At 46.7% G+C, this 27,598-nt stretch overlaps 1 protein-coding gene across 3 annotated transcripts; it reads left to right on the plus strand.

Annotated features, from left to right (window-relative positions):
- The first annotated feature begins 430 nt into the window (after positions 1-430).
- TRNAU1AP (tRNA selenocysteine 1 associated protein 1) lies at positions 431-27,467 on the plus strand. Of its 3 annotated transcripts, XM_012439854.3 has the most exons (9): positions 431-500; positions 1,001-1,098; positions 11,865-11,964; positions 12,592-12,644; positions 15,797-15,928; positions 19,554-19,673; positions 22,976-23,138; positions 23,667-23,700; positions 26,920-27,467. In XM_012439854.3, the coding sequence occupies exons 1-9, from the start codon at positions 474-476 to the stop codon at positions 27,054-27,056; spliced, it is 864 nt and encodes a 287-aa protein (XP_012295277.1). In that variant the 5' UTR covers positions 431-473; the 3' UTR covers positions 27,057-27,467. The 3 variants fall into 3 exon arrangements, with proteins under 3 accessions (XP_012295277.1, XP_012295278.1, XP_064219637.1); XM_012439855.3 differs by lacking the exon at positions 19,554-19,673; XM_064363567.1 differs by lacking the exons at positions 431-500; positions 1,001-1,098 and adding an exon at positions 4,579-4,726.
- The last annotated feature ends 131 nt before the right edge of the window (positions 27,468-27,598 follow it).

The raw sequence follows: 27,598 nt of genomic DNA on the forward strand, positions 1-27,598 counted from the left end.
AATATATAAAGTCAAAAATAAACCCAGGTAACCCCGCTGTGTGTGTGTGTATGTGTGTGTGTACGTGTGTATGGTTTTGTTTTCTAAATATATAGTCAGAAATAAACCCAGGTAACCCAGCTTTGTGTGTTCGCGTGTATGTGTGCGTGTACGTGTGTATGGTCTTGTTTGTTTTCTAAATATATAAAGACAGAAATAAACCTAGGTAACCCAGCCGCCTGGGCCAGGTGGTATCTGCCGGATCCCATTCCAGCCTGAACGCCGGCCACCGCAAGCCGGAAGCCCAGCGCCCAGCCGGGCTGCAGGAAAAGCCCGGAGCTGACTACACCGCCCGACCCTGGTAGCTGAGCTCGGGAGCCTGCGCAGTAGGCGTCGGAGGCGCATGCTCTGTAGCGGTCTCCGCAGCTAGGATTGGCGCCCGCGCAGGAGCCTTCGAGCCCCGCCCGTAAAGAGCCCCACCCGGGTGCGCGGGCATGGCGGCCAGCTTGTGGATGGGCGACGTGAGTGAGGGAAGCCGTCCGGGGTCTGAGGACGAGGAGGCATCTCTTTGTGGCGAGGGACGAAGGGTCTGAGGGAGAGGGGACTTGGGATCCCAAAAACCGGAGAGATGAGACGGGGGTTCTATTTGGTGACACAGAAGCGGGTTCCAGCAACTAAGTGAAGAGGCTGTCAGTGGAGCTAGGGTTCCTGGAGCCCCACCTGGGTTCTTGGGAAGGAAGGGTGGTGCTTTGGGAACATAGGATGGGAGGAATCCAAGAACTGAGGCGCGCTGTTCAAGGACCGGAGGGTGGTGGTTTCTAGGTCCAAGGGGAGGCTCCCTAAAGCGGGGCAAGCTTGAAGCGAAGGAGTTGGGGGTTCAGGCCCCTCCGCAGAGGCGAACCTCCCCCCTCGCGCCCCCAGCAGCGCGTAGCCAGCCCTGGACTGACGGGGATGGGCTCTGGAACGCGGAGTGGGAAGCCCGGCCGCCGACCTGAGCCGCTGTGCTCTTGTTTTTACGCAGCTGGAACCCTACATGGATGAGAACTTCATCTCCAGAGCCTTCGCCACCATGGGGGAGACTGTAATGAGCGTCAAAATTATCCGAAACCGCCTCACCGGGTAAGTCTCATCTCAGTTCTCTCTTAATACAGCTTGCTGCAACGGTCATTTACGAGAATGTAATATCGGAGTCATGGCTTCTCACTACCCTTAGTAATAGTCATTCTAAAATTGTAACAGTTAACACTTTGAGGTCCTAAAGAGTGGAAGTATAGCTTGTACCTTAAGGTCAGGACTCACCTGGCGTGGTAGCTCCTGTCTGTAATCCCAGCACTTTGGGAGGCCGAGGTGGGCCGATCACCAGAGGTCAGGAGTTTGAGACCAGTCTGGCCAACATGGTGAAACCCGCCTCTACTGAAAATACAAAAATTAGCCGAGTGTGGTGGCGGGCACCTGTGGTGGCAGGCACCAGTAATCCCAGCTACTCGAGAGGCTGAGGCAGGAGAATGGCTTGAACCCTGGAGGCGGAGGTTGCAGTGAGCCAGATGGCACCACTGACTGTACTCCAGCCTGGGCGACAAGAGCAAAACTCCGTCTCAAAAAAAAAGGGGCGAGACTCAAGCCAGACTGGGTTTGAAAGCTATTTCTGCTGTATGACCTTGGGTAAGTTACTTGACTGCTCTGTCTCATTTACTTTGAGTATAAAAATGGAAATAATAATGGCACCTACCTCCTAGAGTTTTGGTGAGAATTAAATGAGTGAATTCACATTCATCATCAGGACAGTGTCTGGCATATAGCATATGCTCAGTAAGTATAGTCAGATTACGATTTGCTGGGTAATAAGCATTTTACATCCAGTATCTTCTTAAAATCACAAAAACCTCTGAGGTAAGTACTATTATGAAGAAGCTTTATAACTTTAAGAATTATAATAAATGACAAGTCAGGACTTGAATTCGAGTCTATCCTGAAAGCTCATGAGGGTCCTTAACTCTTTTTTCTTTTTCTTTTTTTTTTAATTCTAAAGTCCAAAGCAAGAGGGTCCTTAACTCTTATGCCATTCATTTAAAAAATTGGGCCAGGGGAAGTGGCTCACATCTGTAATCCCAGCACTTTGGGAGGCCAAGGCGGGTGGATCACTTGAGGTCAGGAGTTTGAGACCAGCCTGGCCAGCATGGTGAAACTCCATCTCTACTAAAAAGACAAAAAAATTAGCTGAGCAGGCCGGGCGCGGTGGCTCACACCTGTAATCCCAGCACTTTGGGAGGCCGAGGCGGGTAGATCACGAGGTCAAGAGATCAGGACCATCCTGGTTAACATGGTGAAATCCCGTCTCTACTAAAAATACAAAAAATTAGCTGGGCATGGTGGTGCGTGCCTGTAATCCCAGCTACTTGGGAGGCTGAGGCAGGAGAATTGCCTGAACCCAGGAGGCAGAGGTTGCGGTGAGCCGAGATTGTGCCATTGCACTCCAGCCTGGGTACAAGAGCAAAACTCCGTCTCAAAAAAAAAAAAAAATTAGCTGGGCATGATGGCCCATGCCTGTAGCTACCTGGGAGGCTGAGGCAGAATGGCTTGAACCCGGGAGGTGGAGATTGCAGTGAGCTGAGATTGTGCCATCAAGACTCTGTCTCAATAATAATAATTGTTTTTGGAGATACTCTATGTGCTATATGTGCTACTGTTCTAGATTCCTGGCTGAAATAATCCAGATATAGCCCTTGCTCCTGGAGTTTACTACATTCTAGTGGAGAATGAGACAATAAATCAGTTAACATAACCAAATGCACAATATTTTCAGATAGTGGTGCTCTATTGCCTCCGTTTTCTTCTTTCTCTTTGAGGTCTTAGTTTTCCTTAGGGTTCTGGTTAGAAATGAGAAGATTCCTTTATCAATTTGACAGTGTTTATCGAGCAGCCACTCTTTTCCAGGTACTCTACTCCATGTGGCTTGCTAAAACATCAAATGGTGCTGGGCACGGTGGCTCATGCCTGTAATCCCAGCACTTTGGGAGGCTGAGGTGGGCAGATCACCTGAGGTCGGGAGTTCGAGACGAGCCTGACCAACATGGAGAAACCCCATCTCTAAAAAAAATACAAAATTAGGCCGGGTGCAGTGGCTTACACCTGTAATCCCAGCACTTTGGGAGGCCGAGGCAGGAGGATCATGAGGTCAGGAGATCGAGACAATCCTGGCTAACACAGTGAAACCCCATCTTTACTAAAACTACAAAAAATTAGCCAGGTATGGTGGCATGCACCTGTAACCCCAGCTACTTGGAGGCTGAGGCAGGATAATCTCTTGAACCCAGGAGGTGGAGTTTGCAGTGAGCCGAGATCACGCCACTGCTCTCCAGTCTGGGCAACAGAGTGAAATTTGGTCTCAAAACAAAACAAAACAAAACAAAATTAGCCTAGCATGGTCGTGTATGCCTGTATTCCCAGCTACTCGAGAAGCTGAGGCAGGTGAATCGCTTGAACCCAGGAGGTGGAGGTTGCAGTGAGCTGAGATCACGCCATTGCATTTCAACCTGGGCAGCAAGAGCAAAACTCCATCTCAAAAAAAAAAAAAGATTTTTCTAACTGGTAGATCATGTCCACCTAAATATTTATGTTCTTCGTCTTTTTTTTTTTTTGAGACGGAGTTTAGCTCTTGTTACCCAGGCTGGAGTGCAATGGCGCGATCTCGGCTCACTGCAACCTCCATCTCCTAGATTCAAGCAATTCTCCTGCCTCAGCCTCCCTAGTAGCTGGGACATGTTCTTACTCTTATAAGCAAAAAAAACCCAGATAATCAGCTACTGTTATGAAAATTCATTCTCTAATACTTTTTACTTTTTAAAACAGGCATATGCTGAGTGCGGTGGCTCACACCTGTAATCCTAACACTTTGGGAGGCTGAGGAAGGCTGATCACATGAGGTCAGGAATTCGAGAGCAGTCTGGACAACATGGTGAAACCCCGTTTCTACTAAGCAAATACAAAAATTAGCCAGGTGTGGTGACACACCTGTAGTTCTAGCTACTTGGGAGGCTGAGGCTAGGGAATCGCTTGAACCTAGGAGGCAGAGATTGGGGTGAGCCAAGATTGCGCCACTGCACTCCAGCCTGGGTAACAGAGGGAGACTTGGTTGCAAAAATAAATAAATAAAAATAAATAAAACATTAGCGGGGGTGGGGGGGCGAACAAAGAAAACATTAGCTAAAACGCTAGCGTAGATTCTCACATTTTTGTCTCTTTTTTTTTTTTTTTTTTTGCCCTCTGAGGCGGAGTCTCGCTTTGTCACCCAGGGTGGAGTACAGAGGCAAGGTCTTGGCTCACCACAATCTCTGCCTACTGGGTTCAAGTGATTCTCATGTCTCAGCCTCCTGAGTAGCTGGGATTACAGGCGCCCACCACCATGCCCGGATAATTTTTTTTTTTTTGAGACAGAGTTTTGCTCCCATTGCCCAGGCTGGAGTGCAATAGCCTGATCTCAGGTCACCACAACCTCCGTCTCCTGGGTTCGAGCAATTCTCCTGCCTCAGCCTCCCAAGTAGCTGGCATTACAGCCATGTGTCACCACGCCTGGGTAATTTTGTATTTTTTTTTTTTAAGATGGAGTCTCTCTCTGTAGCCCAGGCTGGACTGCAGTGGCGAGATCTAGGTTCACTGCAACCTCCACCTCCTGGGTCCCGGTTCAAGCAATTCTCCTACCTCAGCCTCCCAAGTAGCTGGGATTACAGGCATGAGCTACCATGCCCAGGTAATTTTTGTGTTTTTAGTAGAGACAGTGTTTCACCATGTTGGACAGTCTGGTCTTGAACTCCTGACCTCGTGATCCGCCTGCCTCGGCCTCTCAAAGTGCTGGGATTACAGGTGTGAGCCACCGCGCCCAGCCTAATTTTGTATTTTTAGTAGAGATGGGATTTCTCCATGTTGGTCAAGCTGGTCTTGAATTCCCGACCTCAGGTGATCCACCTGCCTCGGCCTCCCAGAGTGCTAGGATTATAGGCATGAGCCACCGCGCCGGCAATTTTTTTTCTTTTCTTTTTTTTTTTTTTGAGACGGAGTTTCGCTCTTGTTACCCAGGCTGGAGTGCAATGGCGCGATCTCGGCTCACCGCAACCTCCGCCTCCTGGGTTCAGGCAATTCTCCTGCCTCAGCCTCCTGAGTAGCTGGGATTACAGGCACGCGCCACTGTGCCCAGCTAATTTTTTGTATTTTTAGTAGAGACGGGGTTTCACCATGTTGACCAGGATGGTCTCGATCTCTTGACCTCGTGATCCACCCGCCTCGGCCTCCCAAAGTGCTGGGATTACAGGCGTGAGCCACCGCGCCCGGCCTCTTTTTTTTTTTTTTTAGTTTGAGATGGAGCCTTGCTGTGTCGCCCAGGCTGAAGTGCAATGGTGCGATCTTGGCTCACTGTAACCACTGCCTCCCGGGTTCAAGCGATTCTCCTTCCTCATCCTCCTGAGTAGCTGGGATTACAGGTGTGCACCACCATGCCCAGCTACTTTTTGTATTTTTAGTAGAGATGGGTTTCACCATGTTGATCAGATTGATCTCCAACTCCTGACCTCGTGATCCAGCTGCCTCGACCTCCCAAAGTGCTAGGATTACAGGCGTAAGCCACCAAGTCTGGCTGATAATTTTTTCTATTTTTAGTAGAGATGAGTTTTCATCATATTGGCCAGGCTAGTCTCAAACTCCTAACGTCAGTTGATCTGTCCACCTCGGCCTCCCAAAGTACTGGGATTACAGGCATGAGCCACCGTGCCTGACCTTAATCTTTATTGAAATAAGATTTGAAACTCTCGTTTCTTACATGTTTCTTCCTTTTTCTTTTTTTTTGAGACGAATTTCTGCTCTTGTTGCCCAGACTGGAGTGCAGTGGCACGATCTTGGATAAATGCAACCTCTGTCTCCCGGGTTCAAGCGATTTTCCTGCCTCTGCCTCCTGAGTAGCTGGGATTACAGGCATGCGCCGTGACACCCAGCTAATTTTGTATTTTTAGTAGAGACGGGGTTTCTCCATGTCGGTCAGGCTGGTCTTGAACTCCCAACCTCAGATGATCCGCCTGCCTCAGCCTCCCAAAGTGCTGGGATTACAGGTGTGAGCCACTATGCCTGGCCTTTTTTTTTGAAACGGAGTTTCACTCTTGCCAGGCTGGAGTGCAATGGCACAATCTCGGCTCACTGCAATTTCTGCCTCCCTGGTTCAAGTGATTCTCCTGCCTCAGCTTCTCAAGTAGCCAGGATTACCAGTGGCTCCCACCGCGCATGGCTAATTTTGTATTTTTAGTAGAGATGGGGTTTCACTATGTTGGCCAGGCTGGTCTCAAACTCCTGACCTCAGGTGATCCATCCACCTTGGCCTCCCAATGTGCTGGGGTTACAGGTGTGAGCCCCTGCACCCAGCCTCTTACCCATGGTTTCTAAACTCTAGCTGTTACTTACGATATTACCTACAGGCATACTTATATCCTCATTTGACAAAAGCTTTGAAGTGATTTACAGGAATATTGGTTTTTTTTTCTTTTTTTTTTTTTGCATGCACTTAGGGCATAAGGAATATTGTAAAATAAATAAAAGAGGTCGCGTGCAGTGGCTCACGCCTATAATCCCAGCACTTTGGGAGGCCAAGGCAGAAGGATGGCTTGAGTCCAGATGGTTGAAGCTGCAGTGAGCCATGATCATGCCCCTAGGTTTGAAACCTTTTTTTTCCTTGTAAAATTTACATGCTGTGAAATGCACAAATCCTTCTAGAGGCTGACTTATTTCCACCACAGATTAATTTTGTGTATTCTAGAATTTGAAATAAATCATAGTGTAAGATGTCTTTCTGGCCGGGTGCAGTGGCTTACAGGCTAATTTTGTGTATTCTAGAATTTGAAATAAATCATAGTGTATGATGTCTTTCTGGCCGGGTGCGGTGGCTCACGCCTGTAATCCTAGCACTTTGGGAGGCCGAGGCGGGTGGATTACCTGAGGTCAGGAGTTCAAGACCAGCCTGGCCATCATGGTGAAACCTCATCTTAAAAAAAAAAAAAAAAAAGATGTCTTTCTTTTTTTTACTTTTTTTTTTTTTTTTCCCTGAAACCGAGTTTCACGCTTTTTTTTTTTTTTGAGACAGAGTTTCGCTCTTGTTACCCAGGCTGGATTGCAGTGGGGCGATTTTGGCTTACCACTACCTCCGCCTCCTTGGTTCAAGCAGTTTTCCTGCCCCAGCCTCCTGAGTAGCTGGGATTACAGGCATGTGCCACCATTCCTGGCTAATTTTGTATTTTTATTAGAGATGGGGTTTCTCCATGTTAGGCTAGTCTCAAACTCCTGACCTCAGGTGATCCACCCACCTCGACCTCCCAAAGTGCTGGGATTACTGGTGTGAGCCACTCAGCCCAGCTATAAGGTGTCCTTCATTCAGCTTGTTTTGGAGATTCATCCACATTGTTGCTGTATCAGTAGTTTCCTTCTGTAGCTGAAGAGTATTTCATTGTATGACTATATCAGTATTTGTTTATTCACCTCCTCATGGATACCCAGGCTGTTTGCTGTTTTTGGCTATTGTCAAACTGCTGCGGTGAATATTATTTTACAAGTCCTCTTTTTGTGTGAAAACATAAATGTATGTTTTCATTTCTCTTAGGGAAACATACAAGCCTGGACTTGCTGATCTCAGGTTACATCGTGTATATTTTGTTTTTTTGTTTCGTTTTTGTTTTTTTTTTTTTTGAGATGGAGTCTTGCTCCATTGCCCAGGCTGGAGTGCAGTGGCATGATCTCGGCTCACTGCAACCTCCCTGGTTCAAGTGATTCTCCTGCCCCAGCCTCCCAAGAAGCTGGGACTACAGGCTTGTGCCACCATGCCCAGATAATTTTTGTATTTTTTGTAGAGACAGGGTTCCTTGACTTTGAGATCCACCCTCCTTGGCCTCCCACAGTGCTGGGATTATAGGGATGAGCCACTGCACCCAGCCAACACCCAGCTTATTTTTGTATTTTTGGTAGAGATGGGGTTTCACCGTGTTGTCCAAGCTGGTCTTGAACTCCTGACCTCAAATGATCTGCCTGCCTCCACCTCCCAAAGTGCTGAGATTACAGGTGTGAGTCATCGCACCCTGCCTTTTCTTTATAGAGTCAGCGTCTCACTGTGTTGCCCAAGATCTCAAAATCCTGGGCTCAAGTGATACTTCTACCTCAGCCTCCTGAGTAGCTGGGACTACACACGTGAACCACTGCATCCAGCTTGATTTTCATTGGAAATTTTTTTTTTTTTTTTTTTTAAGTTGGAATTTTGCTCTTGTTACCCAGGCTGGAGTGCAATGGCGCGACCTCGGCTCACCGCAACCTCTGCCTCCTGGGTTCAAGCAATTCTCCTGCCTCAGCCTCCCAAGTAGCTGGGACTACAGGCGCGCGCCACCATGCCCAGCTAATTTTTTGTATTTTTAGTAGAGACGGGGTTTCACCATGTTGACCAGGATGGTCTTGATCTCTTGACCTCATGATCCACCCGCCTCGGCCTCCCAAAGTGCTGGGATTATAGGCGTGAGCCACCGCGCCCGGCATGGAAATTTTTTATAGTAAGATGTTAGGAAAATAATGTAGTCAGTGCTTTGGGAGGCTGAGGCAGGAGGGTTATTTGAGACCAGGACTTTGAAACCAGCTTGGGCCACATGTCAAAACCCTGTCTCTACAAAAAAAGTTAGCTGGGCATGGTGGTGTGTACCTCAGTCCCATCTACTGGGAAGCTGAGATGGGAGGATTACTTGAGCCCAGGAGTTTGTGGTTACAGTTAACATGTGCATTCTAGCTTGGGCGACAGAGCAAGACCCTCTTTTTTTTTTAACCTTCCCTTCTCCTTTTCTCTTATTCATTGCCTAGATCTTCTCATTCACTAAATCATAATTCACTCTTCAAAATTTCTTCTTCAGTTCCATTCTAACTACTCCCAATGCCATCATTCAGATATTCTGGGTCCTTCAGCTTAACATACAAAATTACAGCAGCACAGAAACATAAAATCTTTGAGTTGGCAGGGACTTTACATATTATTTATTCCAACCTTACCATTTTTTTTTTTATTGCATTTTAGGTTTTGGGGTACATGTGAAGAACATGCAAGATTGTTGCATAGGTACACACATGGCAGTGTGATGTGCTGCCTTCCTCCCCATCACCTATATCTGGCATTTCTCCCCATACTATCTCTTCCCCAACTCCCCAACCCCCGCTGTCCCTCCCCTATTTCCCCCCTACAGACCCCAGTGTGTGATGCTCCCCTCCCTGTTTTTTTTTTTTTGAGACAGAGTCTTGCTCTGTCACCCAGGCTGGAGTGCAGCAGCACCATCTTGGCTCACTGCAACCTCCACCTCCTGGGTTCAACGAGTTCTTCTGCCTCAGCCTCCCAAGTAGCTGGGACTACAGGTGCCTGCCACCACACCCAGCTAATTTTTGTATTTTTAGTGGAGGTGGGGTTTCACCATATTTTGATTTATTTATTTATTTTTAATTTTTTTAGAGATGGGGTCTCTCTATGTTGCCCAGGCTGGAATACAGTGGCTATTCACAGTAGCGAGATCCCACTACTGATCAACCCGGGAGTTTTGACCTGCTCTATTTCTGACCTGGGCCAGTTCACCCCTCCTTAGGCTACCTGGTGGTCCCCCACTCTCGGGAGGTCACCATATTGATGTTGAACTTAGTGCAGACACCTGATCAGCATAGCGCACCACGGCCCAGAACTCCTGGGCTCAAGCGATCCTCCCACTCAGCCTCCCAAGTAGCTGGGACTACAGGCATGTGCCACTGCACCCGGTTTCACCATATTGTCCAGGCTGGTCTTGAACTCTTGACCTCCAGTGTTCCGCCCGCCTTGGCCTTCCAAAGTGCTAGGATTACAGGCATGAGCTACCACACCTGGCCTGACCATGTCGCTCTCTCTTTTTTTTTTTTTAAGACTGAGTTTTGCTCTTGTTGTCCAAGCTGGAGTGCAATGGCACAATCTTGGCTCACTGCAACTTCTGCCTCCCGGGTTCAAGTGATACTCCCACCTCAGCCTCCTGAGTAGCTGGGATTACAGGCATGCACCACCATGCCCAGCTAATTTTTAGTAGAAACAGGGTTTTACCATGTTAGCCAGGCTGGGCTCAAACTCCTGACTTAGGTGATCTGCCTGCCTTGGCCTCCCAAAGTGTTGGGCCACCAGCTCCTGGCCAACCCCATCTCTTAAATAAATATTCGGCTGGGCTCCGTGGCGCATGCCTGTAATCCCAGCACTTTGGGAGGCCAAGGCAGGCAGATCACCTGAGGTTGGCAGTTTGAGATCAGTCTGACCGATAGGGAGAAACCCCGTCTCTACTAAAAAACTACAAAATTAGCAGGGCGGGGTGGTGCATGCCTGTAATCCCAGCTACTTGGGAGGCTGAGGCGAGAGAATCGCTTGAATCCAGGAGGCAGAGGTTGCCGTGGGCCGAGATTGAGCCATTGCACTCCAGCTTGGGCAGCAAGAGTGAAACTCCATCTCAAATAATAAATAAATAGTCAGCTGTCCTGAATTTAGATCCATACTTTAGCACATACCAGCTATGTGATTTGGTTTTCTTGAGACCAATCTCACACTGTCGCTCAGGCTGTAGTATGTAGTACAGTGGCTTGATCTCGGCTCACTGCAGTCCCCGCCTCCTGGGTTCAAGCAATTCTCCTGCCTCAGCCTCCTGAGTAGCTGGGACTACAGGGTGCGCCACCACGCCCAGCTAATTTTTTTGTAGTTGTAGTAGAGACAGGGTTTCACCATGTTGGCCAGGATGGTCTCTATCTCCTGACCTCCTGATCTGCCCGCCTTGGCCTCCCAAAGTGCTGGGATTACAGGCATGAGCCACTGCGCCCGGCCTACATTTAAATTTTTATAATTGTCTCCACAATATTAATAGTTTTTTTCATTTATTATTGAATTATAATCCAATCTGGGAACCTGCATAATATTTAGTTCTGTCTGAGTCTCTTAATGTACAAAAGCCAGCCTCTTTCTTTTCTTTTCTCATATTGTTTAATTTTTTAAGGAGGTAAGACTAGTTGTCCTTATATAAGATCCTACATTCTGGATTCATTTGTTTTACTTGTGTTTTACATAGTCTATCCATAAAATTTCCTGGAAACTGGATATTAGATCTAAGGGCTTGATGAGATTACATAAAACAAGTTTGACAAGAGTACTTCACTCATGATAAAATGCATAAATAAATGTTTACTAAATGAGTCTGGGGCCAGATGCTGTGGCTCAGGCCTGTAATCCCAGCACTTTGGGAGGTGGAGGTGGGTGGATTACTTGAGGTCAGGAGTTCAAGACCAGCCTGACCAACATGGCAAAACCCTGTCTCTACTAAAATAGGAAAATTAACCAGGTATGGTGGTGGCACCTGTAATTTCAGCTGTTCAGGAGGATAATTGCTTGAACCTGAGAGTCGGAGGTTATAGTGAGCCGAGATCCAGCCAAGATCCATCTCATAAATAAATAAAAATCAATGAATCTTGGATTGGCCCCGATTGGCAGTCCTTATGTTCAGGTTTGTAAGTTAGGTCTGAGCTGGGTTTTGGAGGGAACAAAGACAGTGTTGACTCAGGTTGGAAAACCATTTCTTTCTCCCTTCAAAGTAACACTCATCTTCTGTCTTTTTATTTTCTTTTTTGTTTGAGACAGAGTCTCAAACCAGCCTGTTGTCGAGGCCGGAGCACAGTGTGGTGTGATCTCAGCTCACTGCAACCTCCACCTCCTGGTTACAGTCTCCCAAGAAAGCTGGGACTGTCCCAAAGTGTTGGGATTATAGGTGTGAGCCGTTGCACCCGGCCTCATTTTGAGTCATTTTATCTTTAACCATTTTCTTTCTGTGTTTGCTTTTTTCCAGGATCCCAGCTGGCTACTGCTTTGTAGAATTCGCAGATTTGGCCACAGCTGAGAAGTGTTTGCATAAAATTAATGGGAAACCCCTTCCAGGAGCCACACCTGTAAGGACATTTAGATAATGATGATGTTGCCATTATTATTGTCATTGCTTACTACAATCTCTTGAATCCCTACTGTATACTTATTTTATGTAATCCTTTTATTTAATCCTATAACAACCCAGTACAGTAGGCATTGTTATCTTTGTAGGCCCAGGAAAGTGAAGCTCAGGGAAGTGAAGTAACTTGCCCAAGGCAACACAGGTAGTAAGTGGCAGAGCCAGGATTCAGACGGAAGACTGGTTGCTTCTTAAATCCATGCCCTTCCCATTCTGCATTGCCGCCTCCTATAACAGAAGACTTGAAACTCTAGACCTCTTGCCTGATTGAGAAACTAGAACAGGCTGGCAGCAGCAAGGACACATTTCAAGAGAGTTGCATTCTGCTCTTCCCACAGTTACTTAGCTTACAGCTGCACCAGCTGGCACACCTGGGCTAATAGAACCATGGAGCTGGCAGTGCCCTTAGCGGTCATCCGTGCAACCCCCTCATTTTATACAGGAGAAAAAGCTGAGGCTTAGAGAGGGGGAGATGTTTTGGCCAAGGTAATTTATTTCAGTTTTTTTCAAATATTGTTCAACTCTTGAAACACCTTTCTCTGTTTTAGTTCGTTTATTTTTAAATTTCCAGGCGAAACGTTTTAAACTGAACTATGCCACTTATGGGAAACAACCAGATAACAGGTAGGTACAAAGTCATGTCTAGAGATAAGATGTGTCCCTGTGCCAGTTACTGCCATATAGGAGGAGGGAAACCTGTTTGGCTGCACGTTGTCCCCTGGTGAGGGACACCGCCCTTCTCACTTCCCTGCTCCAGTGGACCTTCCTGGTGTGCTTCATGCAAGGCCATGGCTGTTCTGTATTTGGTCCCTATCCCTGGCCTCCCCCCGCTGCTACTCCTCAGAGTATTGAAGTTTTATTCAATAAGAATTAGTCTGTTATCCAGGTCCAGTGGCTTCCGCCTATAATCCCAGCACTTTGGGAGGCAGAAGCAGACAGATTGCTGAGCCTAGGAGTTCAAGAACAGCCTGGGCAACATGGCAAAACCCTGTCTCTACAAAAAAATATAAAAATTAGCCGGATGTGGTGGCATGTACCTGTAGTTCCAGCTACTCAGGAGGCTGAGGCAGGAGGATCACCTGAGCCCAGTGAGGGCTACAATGATCATGGCTACAGTGAGCCATGATCATGCCACCGTACTCCAGCCTGGGCAATAGAGTGAGACCCTATCTCAAGAGAAAAAACAAAGAAGCTGGGCATGGTGGCTCACTATTGTAATCCCAGCACTTTGGAAGGCTGAGGTGGGTGGATCACTTGAGGCCGGGAGTTCAAGAACAGCCTGACCAACTTGGCAAACCCCGTCTCTACTAAAAATACAAAAAAAAATTAGCCAGGCATGGTGGTGGGCACCTGTAATCCCAGCTACTCGGAAGGCTGAGGCAGGAGGCAGAAGTTGCAGTGAGTGGAGATCGCGCCACTACACTCCAGCATGGACGACAAGGGCGAAACTCTGTCTCAAAAGAAAACAAAACAGAACCAAAGAATTGACCTGTTATAGCAACATAAATTGATTGGCATTTCAGGTTGCCATTTGAAAGCTTTAAAACAGTGTACCAAACGCTTTAAAAACGTTTATATGCATTGACCCTATAATTCTGCTTTTCAGGATTTATTCATGGATGTGTGCAAAGATTAGCCTCAGATGTGTTCATTGAAGTATTGTGTATAATGGGTAAAGTTGGGGAAAACCCAAATAACCTAATGGTAGGGAAGTGATTAAATTATGGTCATTAGTTAGGATGCTATGTATCCACTAACAAGTCATGTTACAGTATCCTGACATGTCAAGATGTTGGCAGTATGTTGAAACTGAAAAAAAATACCATAAACAAAATACGATGGATTGTATTTAGGAACATTTAGAAGAAAAGCCATAAGAAAAGAAGACAAAAGTATATATATCAAAGCATTTTGGTGATTATCTTCAAGTGGTTGGTTATAGCAATTTTATTTTTCTTTGTGATTTTGTATATTCTTTTTTTTTTTTTTTGGAGACAAGAGTTTCGCTCCTATTGCCCAGGCTGGAGTGCAATGGCATGATCTTGGCTCACTGCAACCTCCGCCTCCCAGGTTCAAGTGATTCTCCTGCCTCAGCCTCCTGAGTAACTGGGATTACAGGCATACACTACAATGCCTGGCTAATTTTGTATTTTTAGTAGAGATGGGGTTTCTCCATGTTGATCAGACTGTTCTTGAACTCCCGACCTCAGGCGATCCACCCGCCTTGGCCTCCCAAAGTGCTGGGATTATAGGCATGAGCCACTGTGCCTGGTGCTTTTGTGTATTCTTGATATACAAGGAATATGTAGCATACTTGAAATAAAATAACAAAGGTAGGCTGAGTGCAGTGGCTCATGCCTGTAATCCCAGCACTTTGGGAGGCTGAGGCAGATGAATCACAAGGTCAGGAGTTGGAGACCAGCCTGGCCAACATGGTGAAACCCCATCTCTACTAAAAAATACAAAAAATTAGCTGGGCATGGTGGCACGTGCCTATAGTTCAGCTATTTGGGAAGCTGAGGCAAGAGAATCACTTGAACCCAGGAGGTAGAGGTTGCAGTGAGCTGCGATCATGCTGCTGCACTCCAGCCTGGGTGACAGAGCAAGACTCCATGTCAACAACAACAAGAAAATAACAAAGGTTTGTGTGTTCATTTATTTTTTGAATAGAATTGACCTCCTATAGCAGGAGTTGACAAACTTTGACCTGATTTGTATCATCCACAAGCTCACAGTGGTTTTTTTTTTTGAGACGGAGTTTCGCTCTTGTTACCCAGGCTGGAGTGCAATGGCGCGATCTCGGCTCACTGCAACCTCCACCTCCTGGGTTCAAGCAATTCTCCTGCCTCAGCCTCCTGAGTACCTGGGACTACAGGCGTGCACCACCATACCCAGCTAATTTTTGTATTTTTTAGTAGAGACGGGGTTTCACCTTGTTGACCAGGATGGTCTCGATCTCTTGACTTCGTGATCCACCCGCCTCGGCCTCCCAAAGGGCTGGGATTATAGGTGTGAGCCACTGTGCCCGGAGCTCACAGTGGTTTTTAAGAAAGAGGTTGGGCATGGTGGCTCACACCTCTAATCCCAGCACTTTGGGGAGGCTGAGGCAGGTGGATCACTTGAGATCAGGAGTTCGAGATGAGCCTGGCCAACTTGGCAAAGCCCTGACTCTAATAAAAATACAAAAAATTAGCTGGACATGGAGGTGCACGCCTGTAATCCCAGCTACTTGGGAGGTTGAGGCAGGAGAATTGCTTGAACCTGGAAGGCAGAGGCAGTGAGCTGAGATCGCGCCATTGCACTCTAGTCTGGGCAACAAGAGCAAAACTCTGTCTCAAAAAAAAGAAAAAAAAAGATTGGGGATTTATTTTTTGCTAGGCTTTATGTCCTTTGGAGCAAAGATCTAGTTCTATTTTTCTGTCTTTTAACATTGATGTTTAAAATATACAAGGAATGCAGAATGCATTTTTATGAGGCTTATCTTTTGAGTGCCTCAGAGATGCACTTCTGACCCCATCCCTGAATCTGCACTCATGTAATACCTGGAGTCAGACAAGTTCTGTGTAGTGGGTGAGGGATTTGGGGCAGGCACTGCTTCCATAACTCTTCTGCCAGGACTGCTATAATGAAACAAGTAGGTCCTGGTTAAGTAGAGTCATCATATGTGTTCCTTAAGGGGCCTGGGAAAACTTTACCTGGAATATGTGAAAGAGCTCTTCAGAGCAGAGCAGTTATTTCGGTCTTTGCCGCTGAATCTTCTTGTTCTCTCTCCTCAGCCCTGAGTATTCCCTCTTTGTGGGGGACCTGACCCCAGACGTGGATGATGGCATGCTGTATGAATTCTTCGTCAAAGTCTATCCCTCCTGTCGGGGAGGCAAGGTGGTTTTGGACCAGACAGGCGTGTCTAAGTAAGGCCTTACCTGTTACTGATGCTTACTGTGTTAGTTTCAGCATTCTCTCCTGAGTGGAGATGTTTTAGAAAGGCCATGTAGCATAGCAGTTAAGACCACAAGCTCTGGAGTTAAACTGCGTGGTTCGAATCCCAGCTCCAATACTGGTGAGGGAGAATGCCAGTAACTTTCTTTTTTTTTTTTTTTTGAGATGGAGTTTCGCTCTTTTTACCCAGGCTGGAGTGCAATGGCACGATCTCGGCTCACTGCAACCTCCGCCTCCCGGGTTCAGGCAATTCTCCTGCCTCAGCCTCCTGAGTAGCTGGGATTACAGGAACACGCCACCGTGCCCAGCTAATTTTTTGTATTTTTAGTAGAGATGGGGTTTCACCATGTTGACCAGGATGGTCTCGATCTCTTGACCTCGTGATCCACCCGCCTCGGCCTCCCAAAGTGCTGCGATTACAGGCGTGAGCCACTGCGTCCGGCCAAGTAACTTTCAAGACAAGTTACTGGCGCCTCCGTGACCCTTACAGCCCCATCTGTAAAATGGAGCTGATTAATAGTAGCTGCCTATAGGGTTGATTTAAGGATTAAAGGATATAATATAAATAAGTCACATTTGAAATGCTTCATAGGTGTTTGCTGTTTTGCCTATTATTATTACTGAACCTTTCAGTGTAGTTAGAGGTTTTCCACTTCAGGCCAGGTGCCATGGCTCACGCCTGTAATCCTAGTGCTTTGAGAGTCCGAGGCAGGCAGATTGCATGAGCTCAGGAGTTCAAGACCAGCCTAGGGAACATGGTGAAACCCTGTCTCTACTAAAATGCAAAAAATTAGCCGGGCGTGGTGGCATGCATCTGTAGTTTCAGCTACTCAGGAGGCTGAGGTAGGAGAATTGCTTGAACCCAGAAGGTATGGGTTGCAGTGAGTTGAGATTGCACCACTGCACTCCAGCCTTGCTGATGGAGCAAGACTCTGTCTCCATAAAAAAAAAAAAAAGAGGGCCAGGCGCAGTGGCTCACACCTGTAATCCTAGCACTTTGGGAGGCCGAGGCGGGTGGATCACGAGGTCAAGAGATCGAGACCATCCTGGTCAACATGGTGAAACCTCATCTCTACTAAAAATACAAAAAATTAGCTGGGCATGGTGGCGCGTGCCTGTAATCCCAGCTACTCAGGAGGCTGAGGCGGGAGAATTGCCTGAACCCGGGAGGCGGAGGTTGCAGTGAGCCGAGATCGCACCATTGCACTCCAGCCTGGGTAACAAGAGCGAAACTGCGTCTCAAAAAAAAAGAAAAAGAAAAAGTTTTCCACTTCAAAATTAGAAAAACCAGGGTGGGCATGGTGGCTCACACCTGTAATGCCAGCACTTTGGGAGGCTGAGGCAGGTGAATCACCTGAGGTCAGGAGTTTGAGACCAGCCTGGCCAACATCAAAACCCCATCTCTACTAAAAAAATACAAACATTGGCTGGGTACAGTGGCTCACGCCTGTAATCCCAGCACTTTGGGAGGCTGAGGTGGGTGGATCACCTGAGACCGGGAGTTCAAGAACAGCCTGAGCAACATAGAGAAACCCTGGCTCTACTAAAAATACAAAAAATTAGCCAGGCATGGTGGCACATGCGTGTAGTCCCAGCTACTTGGGAGGCTGAGGCAGGAGAATTGCTTGAACCTGGGAGGCAGAGGTTGCAGTGAGCCGACATCACACCATTGCACTCCAGCCTGGGCAACAAGAGTGAAACTCCATCTCAAAAAAAAAAATACAAAAGTTAGCCAGGCATGGCGGCACATGCCTGTAATCCCAGCTACTCAGGAGGCTGAGGCAGGAGAATCACTTGAACCTGGGAGGCAGAGGTTGCAGTGAGCCAAGATTGCACCATTGCACTCCAGCCTGGGCAATAAGAGCAAAAATCCGCCTCAAAAATATATATATATAAAAGTTAACTGGGCGTGGTGGCACGTGCCTGTAGTCCCAGCTACTCAGGAGGCTGAAGCAGAATTGCTTGAACCCGAGAGGCAAAGGTTGCGGTGAGCCAAGATCACGCAACTGTACTCCAGCCTTGGCGACAGAGCGAGACTCTCAAAAAAAAGAAAAGGAGGGCCGGGCGCGGTGGCTCACGCCTGTAATCCCAGCACTTTGGGAGGCCGAGGCGGGTGGATCACGAGGTCAAGAGATCGAGACCATCCTGGTCAACATGGTGAAACCCCGTCACTACTAAAAATACAAAAAATTAGCTGGGCGTGGTGGCACACCCTGTAGTCCCAGCTACTCAGGAGGCTGAGGCAGGAGAATTGCCTGAACCCAGGAGGCGGAGGTTGCGGTGAGCCGAGATCAAGCCATTGCACTCCAGCCTGGGTAAAAAGAGCGAAACTCCGTCTCAAAAAAAGAAAAAAGAAAAGGAAAAAATGGAAATAGAAAAACTTCAAGAAAGGTTTATTCTTGGTCAGGGTGGTAGTTATATGCTCAGGCTTTGAGAGTCCAACAGGTGTGGCTTTGAATCATGCTTCTGCTATGACTTTGGGCAAGTTGTCAAACCTCACTGAACTGGTTACCTCTTCAGTAAATGTGGATGCCACTGGAATTGTTAGACAGTTTGATGAGATCACCCTGAGAAAATGCTCAGCACAGGCTGGGCGCGGTGGCTCACGCCTGTAATCCCAGTACTGTGGGAGGCTGAGGCGGGCAGATCACCTGAGGTCATGAGTTCAAGACCAGCCTGGCCAACGTGGTGAAACCCTGTCTCTACTAAAAATACAAAAATCAGCCAGGCGTGGTGGTGCATGCCTGTATTCACAGCTACTCTGGAGGCTGAGGCAGTAGAATTGCTTGAATCCAGAAGGAGGAGGTTGCAGTGAGCCGAGATTGCCCACTGTACTCTAGTCTAGGGGACAGAGTAAGACTCTGTCTCAAAAAAAAAAAAAAAAAAAGAAAAGAAAAGAAAATGCTCAGTACAGTGCTAGGGAAGTAAGTATTTATTAAATGTTATCTAGCATTAACTTTATCCCCCTGCTAGAATTTGAGCTCAGGATAGTGGGAACCTTGTCTTTCTGTGACTGCTGCATCTTGTGTGTAGCACAGTGCCTGGCATACAGGGCAGACTCTAAATATTTGCTGAATAATATTCTAATAGTTACTGTCCAGCAGAGTGTGGGAGAAGCTCCTATTTGGGAATGTTCCTCAGGGGTAAAGGTGTCAAGAAGGATGGTGAACTGAATATGGAAATTCCTGTAGATCTCAGAATCGTCTGTGCTTGAATCCTGACACTATGTAGACACCTGTTAATGGGACTCTCCTCCCTTCCTTTTTTTTTTTATTTTAAATAAAGATAGGATTTCACCGTGATGGCCAGGCTGGTCTTGAACTCCTGACCTCAGGTGATCTACCCACCTCGGCCTCCCAAAGTGCTAGGATTACAGGCGTGAGCCACCGTGCCCGGCTGCTTCCTATATATATATTTTTTTTTTCACGTACTGGACTCTGACCTTCCTCTAGTTTAATGGATTCGCTCTCTCCTCAGCTTCTTTTTCCTTTCTGCATTCCTGTATACCTTCTTATCCTTCCTTCTTTTTCATGTGTCCATTCTTAGACTTTCATCACATTTGTGATCTAAATTGTATATTGTTTGTTTTTCATGCAGGGGTTATGGTTTTGTGAAATTCACAGATGAACTGGAACAGAAACGAGCCCTGACGGAGTGCCAGGGAGCAGTGGGACTGGGGTCTAAACCTGTGCGGCTGAGCGTGGCAATCCCTAAAGCGTGAGTGTTGCAGGCAAGGTAGAGAGACTCTAGACTCCCCTCCAGACACTCTTTTTGTTTGCTGAGAATCAGGGCATCCATATGCTGGATGGGAGGCTGAAGCGGGATCCAATTCAAGTCACAAGTACTGAATGCCTGCTGTTTGCCAGGCTGTGAGTACTGAAGATGAACTAGCCCCACTCCTGCAGAAACTTATAGTTGGGATAGAGTATGATTTGGAAAGGCTGATACATTCAGATGTCGCTGGTGGCAGCATTGGAAAAGCTGTTTGGCTGTTCATACCTGATGACCCTGCTCTTTGCCCAGTAGTCCCACTGTTGGGAACTTATTCATAGAATTAATAACATTTGAGCAAAAGGAAAAAATTACTTCCAGTTTTAGCCTTATTTAATGAAAATTCCAACCCTCCTATGAGTGCACCATGCTGTGGGAATGGATAAGAATTAATATTACAGACACTTGGCTAGCAGCAATGGCTCACAGCTGTAATTGCAGCACTGGGAGGCCAAGGTTGGTGGATCACCTGAGGTCAGGAATTTGAGACCAGCCAGGCCAACATGTGAAACCCCGTCTCTACTAAAAATACAAAAATTAGCCGGGCATGGTGGTGCATGTCTGTAGTCCCCACAGCTCAGGAGGCTGAGGCAGGAGAATCACTTGAACCTGGGTGGCAGAGGTTGCAGTGAGCCAAGACGGTGCCAGTGCACTCCAGCCTGGGCAACAGAGCGAGACTCTGGCTCAATTTAAAAAAAAAATATTCCAGACACTCTACAGAACATTATATACTTCACATTATACCTGTCATGCTAGGTAGAAAAACTTTTTCCCTTACAACTCCAAACTTTTCTCCGAATAGGATTTTTTGTTTGTTTGTTTTTTCCCTGAGCAGGGTCTCAAACTCACCCAGGCTGGAGATCATGGCTCACTGCAGCCTTGCCGTCCCTGGGCTCAGGTGGTCCTCGCATCTCAGCCTTCCGATTGGCTGGGACTATAGGTGCACACCACCGTGCTTAGCAAATTTTTGTATTTTTTGTAGAGATAGGGTCTTGCTTTGTTGCCCAGGCTGGTCTTGAATTCCTGGGTTCACGCAGTCTGCCCACCTCGGCCTTCCAAAGTGTTGGCATTACAGGCATAAGCCACTGTGCCTGGCTGGATCTTTTATTCTTAGCCAAATTAATTATTTTCAACTAGAGTGATTTTGCTTCCCAGGGGAGATTGACAGCATCTGGAGACATTTTTGGTTATCACAACCAAGGATGTACTAATGGCACCTAGTGGGTTAGTGGGTATCAGCCAAGGATACCCAACTCTTGACCTCAGGTGATCTGCCCGCCTTGGCCTCCCAAAGTGCTGGCCAACTGCACCCAGTCAAAAGACTCAAAGTTTGAAATCTATTTTGAGGATTATTCTTCAAGAGAAGTCATAGAGAAAATGTTTAGGTCAAGAAAATGTTCATTAAAGGAAACAGATCACTTTTAGACCATGAACAAACTTGTCTAATTCATAACGTTTTAAATTACTTTCACATGTCATTTCATGTGATGCCAACTGTGGTGACCATGTCAGGTGGTCTGGGAAGGATGTAGGAGCTCCACTTCACAGATGGGGAACTAGTGGCTTGGAAAGGATGCTACTAAATATCCTGTAATTCACAGCCTCCCACCACCTTATGACCTTATGTCAATAGATCCAGGCTGAGAGACGCTGAACCAAACTCTACCCTAAGAGTAGCTAAACTCTTAGGATTGCTGGGTGTGGTGGCTCACACCTGTAATCCAAGCACTTTGGGGGCCAAGGTGGGCGGATCACCTGAGGTCGGGAGTTCAAGACCAGCCAGACTAACATGGTGAAACTCCGTCTTAAAAATAAATAAATAAAATTAAAAAATAAAATAAAATAAACTCTTAGGATAGAATTTCCAAATGCAAATGGCCATGATTTTTTTTGGTGTTTTTTTTTTGTTGTTGTTGTTTTGTTTTTGAGATGTAGTCTCACTCTGTTGCCCGGGCTGGAGTGCAGTGGCACTCAAACTCAGCTCACTGCAGCCTCCACCTCCTGGGTTAAAGTGATTCTCCTGCCTCAGCCTCTGAGTAGCTCTCACTACAGGTATGTGCCACCATACCCAGCTAATTTTTGTATTTTTAGTAGAGACAGGGTTTCACATGTTGACCAGGCTAGTCTTGAACTGCTTATCTGAGGTGATCTGCCTGCCTCAGCCTCCCAAAGTGCTGGGATTATAGGCATAAGCCACCATGCCCCGCCAAATGGCCATGTTTTTTAAAAGTAATGATTTAGGGGTTTTTTTGTGGTTTAACTGTGTATAATACATTGAAGATCAGGCTTGGTGACTTCCCCCAAAAATATTTATTTGTTGTAGATTATTATATTAAAACATTAAATTAGCTGGGCTTGGTGTGCTCCTGTAGTCCCAGCTACTTGGGAGGCTGAAGTGGTGGAATTTATTGAGCCCAGGAGTTCAAGGTTACAGTGAGCTATGATCACTCCACTGCACTCCAGCCCAGGCAACAGAGTGAGACCCTGTCTCTTAAAAAACAAAAGGCGAAAATAAAAAGTGGGGTGCCGTGGCTCAAGCCTATAATCCCAGCACTTTGGGAGGCTGAGGCAGGTGGATCACTTAAGACCAGAAGTTCAAGACCAGCCAGGCCAACATGGTGAAAAACCCCGTCTCTCCTAAAACTACAGAAATTAGCCAGGCCTCCCAGGATCAAGCGATTCTCATGCCTTAGTCTCCTGAATGGCTGGGATTACAGGGGTGAGCTACCATGCCTGTCCATTTTTTTTTTCTTTTTTGAGACAGAGTTTCACTCTTGTTTCCCAGGCTGGAGTCCAGTGGTGCAATCTCAGCTCACAGCAACCTCTGTCTCCCAGGTTCAAGTGGTTCTCCTGCCTCAGCCTCCTGAGTAGCTGGGATTACAGGTGCCTGACACCACACCCAGCTAATTTTTTGTATTTTTAGTAGAGAAGGGGTTTCACCATGTTGGCCACTCCTGACCTCAGGCGATCCACCTGCCTAGACCTCTCAAAGTGTTGGGATTATAAGCATGAGCCACTGTACCCAACCCATGTTTTTGTTTTTTGTATTTTAAACAGGATATCCTTTTGTCAATCCTGACAAAGTTTGTCAAACCTGGCGACAGAATGAGACTCCGTCTCAAAAAAATAAAAATAAAATAAAACAGAAGAGTTAATTGGTATAAAGCACTTAAAATAGTCTCTAGCCATGTAGGCGGCATTATGGAAATGTTTGCTTACACTTACTTTTGTTTCCCTCTTCATTTAAGGAGCCGTGTAAAGCCAGTGGAATATAGTCAGATGTACAGTTACAGCTACAACCAGTATTACCAGCAGTACCAGAACTACTATGCTCAGTGGGGCTATGACCAGAACACAGGCAGCTACAGCTACAGTTACCCCCAGTATGGCTATACTCAGAGCACCATGCAGGTAACCATGACTTGGCAAGTCTGGTCCCCTTGGGTTATGTTTCTCCTCTAGAAACAGGTCATTCTCTAGAATGGGATTGGAAAGGACAGGAGCTTGGGCTTCAGAAAAAATGCGGAAAGCTGAAGCAGTCCAGTTCCTCTTGTTAAAAATAAGTCACTGTGGGCCAGGCACAGTAGCTCATGCCTGTAATCCTCGCACTTTGAGAGGCCGAGGCAGGCGGATCACCTGAGGTCAGGAGTTCAAAACCAGCCTGGCCAACATGGTGAAACCCTGCCTCTACTAAAGATGCAAAAAATTAGCCAGACATAGTGGCAGGTGCCTAGAATCCCAGCTATTCAGGAGACTGAGGCAGGAGAATCACTTGAAACTGGGATGCAGATGTTGCAGTGAGCCAAGATCACTCCACTGCACTCTAGTCTGGGGGACAGAGCTAGACTCCCCCTCAAAAAATAAAAACTAAATAAGCCATTGTGATCATGGGCCAGGATTTCATCACCCGCCTCACCCATGTCTCTGGTCTCTTGGCAGACATATGAAGAAGTTGGAGATGATGCATTGGAAGGTAAGGGCTTATGCGTTTCTTCCTGTCAGTCATTATCAGGTGACTACTCTGGCTTGCACTGTGCTTTCAGCTAGAGGGAAGACAGGATAAATTCTGCTCTGGAAGAACTTATATTCTGGTTAGACAGCCAGACGAATATGTACTTACAGTAAGATGTGTTGAGTGTTACCCAGAGGTGTGAGTACAGATCCCAGAGAGCCTGGGGCAGGCAGCTCCAAGAGAGCCCATCACCCCCTCGACATGTGGCATTCTATCCCAGGATGTGGGCCTCTAACGATAATACCGTTACTTTATATTTGCTTGACCATTTGTAAAACAAATTTGACTATTACGACCAATAGTGGTGCCCGGCCATTATTAATTTTTTTTTTAACTTTTTTTCTTTTCTTTTTCTCTTTTTTGATCCAGATTAAGTTGAGAATTCCCGACAATTTTTTTTTTTTTTTTTTTGAGACGGAGTCTCGCTCTGTTGCCAGGCTGGAGTGCAGTGGCGTGATCTTGGCTCACTGCAACCTCCACCTCCCGGGTTCAAGCAATTCTCCTGCCTCAGCGTCCTGAGTAGCTGGGACTACAGGCGCACGCCACCACGCCCAGCTAATTTTTGTATTTTTAGTAGAGACGGGGTTTCACCATGTTGGCCAGGATGGACTCGAGCTCTTAACCTTGTGATCCGCCTGCCTCAGCCTACCAAAGTGCTGGGATTACAGGTGTGAGCCACTGCGCCTGGCCAACAACTTTTTAATTAAAAATATTTAGGCCAGAGGCCAAGGTGGCTCAGAGGATGACCTGAGCCTAGAACTTTGAGACCAGCCTGGGCAACATAGTGAGACCCCATCTCTCTTTTTTTTTTTTTTTTTTTTGATACAGAGTCTTGCTCTGTCACCCAGGCTGGAGTGCAGTGGCACACTCTCCAATCTCAGCTGACTGCAACCTCCACCTCCGAGGTTCAAGCTATTCTCTTGCCTCAGCCTCCTGAGTAGCTGGGATTACAGGCGTGCGCCACCACACCTGGCTAATTTTGTATTTTTAGTAGACACAGGGTTTTTCCATGTTGGTCAGGTTGGTCTCAAAACTCTTGACCTCAGGTGATCTGCCCGCCTTGGCCTCCCAAAGTGCTGGCCAACTGCACCCAGTCAAAAGACTCAAAGTTTGAAATCTATTTTGAGGATTATTCTTCAAGAGAAGTCATAGAGAAAATGTTTAGGTCAAGAAAATGTTCATTAAAGGAAACAGATCACTTTTAGACCATGAACAAACTTGTCTAATTCATAACGTTTTAAATTACTTTCACATGTCATTTCATGTGATGCCAACTGTGGTGACCATGTCAGGTGGTCTGGGAAGGATGTAGGAGCTCCACTTCACAGATGGGGAACTAGTGGCTTGGAAAGCCCAAGTGATCTGCTGAGGGTCACACAGTGTGGGGCAGTCAGGACAGTCACGGTCTTTTTATACTCAAGTCTCTAGCTCTTTCCACCCAGGAGACACTACCTTCTTTCTAGAGATAATTAGCCTAATTATAATATCCGTATATAAGTCCTTAGAATTTTCCAATCTCTTTTTCATCCTTTTTTTTCTTTCTTTTTTCTTGAGATGGAGCCTTGCTCTGCTACCAGGCTAGAGTGCAGTGGCGCAATCTCAGCTCACTGCAACCTCTGCCTCCCAGGTTCAAGCAATTGTCCTGCCTCAGCCTCTGGAGTAGCTGGGACTACAGGCTGGTGAAACCATGCCCAGTTAATTTTTGTATTTTTCATGGAGATGGGGTTTCACCACGTTGGCTTAAGTTGGCCAGGATGGTTTCCATCTCTTGATTTCATGATCTGTTCTCCTTGGCCTCCCAAAGGGCTGGGTGGGATTACAGATATGAGTCACCATGCCAGACCCTTTTTTTTTTTGAGATGGAATTTTGTTCTTGTTGCCCAGGCTGGAGTGCAATGGTGCGATCTCAGCTTACTGCAACCTCCACCTCCCGGGTTCAAGCAATTCTCCTGCCTCAGCCTCACAAGTAGCTGGAATTACAGGCATGTCCCACCATGCCCAGCTAATTTTGTATTTTTAGTAGAGATGGGTTTCACCATGTTGGTCAGGCTGATCTTGAACGCCTGACCTCAAGTGATCCACCCGCCTTGGCCTCCCAAAGTGCTGGGATTACAGGCATGAGCCACTGTACCTGGCCTATATGGCCATTGTATTTTATGCCATGCACTATTATCTCTCAGCTATCAGAATGGATAGTACCATTCCAGTTCCCATTAGGCAGAAAAGAACACTGAGCCAAAAGCAGTTATCAGTAGTAGTAGCTAATAGTTATTTAAGCTTTACTATATGCAAGGCACTGTTATAAGCAGTTTACATATATTAAGTCATTTAATCTTCAGAACAATCTAGAGGTAAATTCCACAGTTAATCCTGATTTTGTAGAACAGAAAGCTGACCTAAGTTAGTTCTCATTCAAGGTCAGCATAGCTTTGGGAAGCTAAGGTGGGAGGATCTCTTGAGTCCCAGAGTTTGAGACCAGCCTGGGCAACATAGTGAGACCCTACCTCTACAGAAAGTACAAAAAATTACCTGGCATGGTGCCACACACCTGTAGTCCCAGCTATTCGGGAGGCTGAGGTGGCAGGGTCCCTTGAGCCCCGGGAGTTGAGAGGTTGAGACTGCAGTGAGCAGTGTTTACAGGGCTGCACTTGCCTGGGCAACAGAGGCTGCATCCCCAAAAACATACAAAACAAACAGGTCAACATAGTTGCAAAGTGCAACATAATAACAGGAGGTGGAGTCAGTCTTGGAATCCCTGCAGTCCAATCCCGCCCTGGACTTTATGCTCTACCACTGCATTAATAAAGCCTCCCATTGAACCTAGTAACTCCCCAGTCAAGTCTTGAGATGATGCTCTGAACTTAATAACTTTGATTAGACCTTCTAAACCCAAATTTGAAGTGAGGACCAGACCAGAAAATCCAGGATAAATGATGGCTAGAGACACAGCTGTAGCTTTTAATAGATGTAGGCTAACAGCTGCTATTTTTCCATTCTCTAGATATATTATCCTATTTTCATCTTCCCCAGAACCCTGCAAGGCAGTGGTTTCATTTCCTAAAAGAAACTGGCAGGATAGGGACCTTACCATAGAACAGAGTTCTGGAAGAAGGGAACTGACCCAGGTCCCTTGCAGCTGCCCCTAGCATTCCCTGACCCCCATTTTTGCTTTTTTTTCAGACCCCATGCCACAGCTGGATGTGACTGAGGCCAATAAGGAGTTCATGGAACAGAGTGAGGAGCTTTATGACGCTCTGATGGACTGTCACTGGCAGCCCCTGGACACGGTGTCTTCAGAGATCCCTGCCATGATGTAGCTAGGCCAAAGGACAAGCCAGGCTGCACGACATGAGATGAGAGACTCCTTTTAAAAAAGCCAGGCGCAGTGGCTCATGCCTGTGATGATCCCAGCACTTTGGGAGGCCGAGGCAGGCGGATCACGAGGTCAGGAGTTGGAGATAAGCCTGGCCAATTTGGCAAAACAATAACAAAAAATTAGCTGGGTGTGGTGGCACACGCCTATAATCCCAGCTACATGGGAGGTTTGAGGCAGGAGAATTGCTTGAACCCGGGAGGCAGAGGTTGCAGTGAGCCACTGCACTCCAGCCTGGGTGACACAGTGAGACTCCGTCTCCCAAAAAAAAAAAAACTGTGAAACCTTTTTGGAAATACGATTTGTAGGATTTTAATAATGACGACTGTTTCTGGAGATTATGAATATTTCTGCATCACTGCTGTATTCATTTGACCATTTGAAGATCAAGGGAACAACTTTTAAACAAGGTTCAAATTGCTTTCCTTCACAAGAAATCTTTGTCCAGGCAGTTATCCACACTTCTGGACATAGGACAGTTTGGGA

The sequence above is a fragment of the Aotus nancymaae genome, unplaced genomic scaffold (genome assembly GCF_030222135.1).
Source record: "Aotus nancymaae isolate 86718 unplaced genomic scaffold, 86718_ANA_hifiasm-v0.15.2.pri h1tg000053l, whole genome shotgun sequence".
NCBI classification, from domain to species: Eukaryota; Metazoa; Chordata; class Mammalia; order Primates; family Aotidae; genus Aotus; species Aotus nancymaae.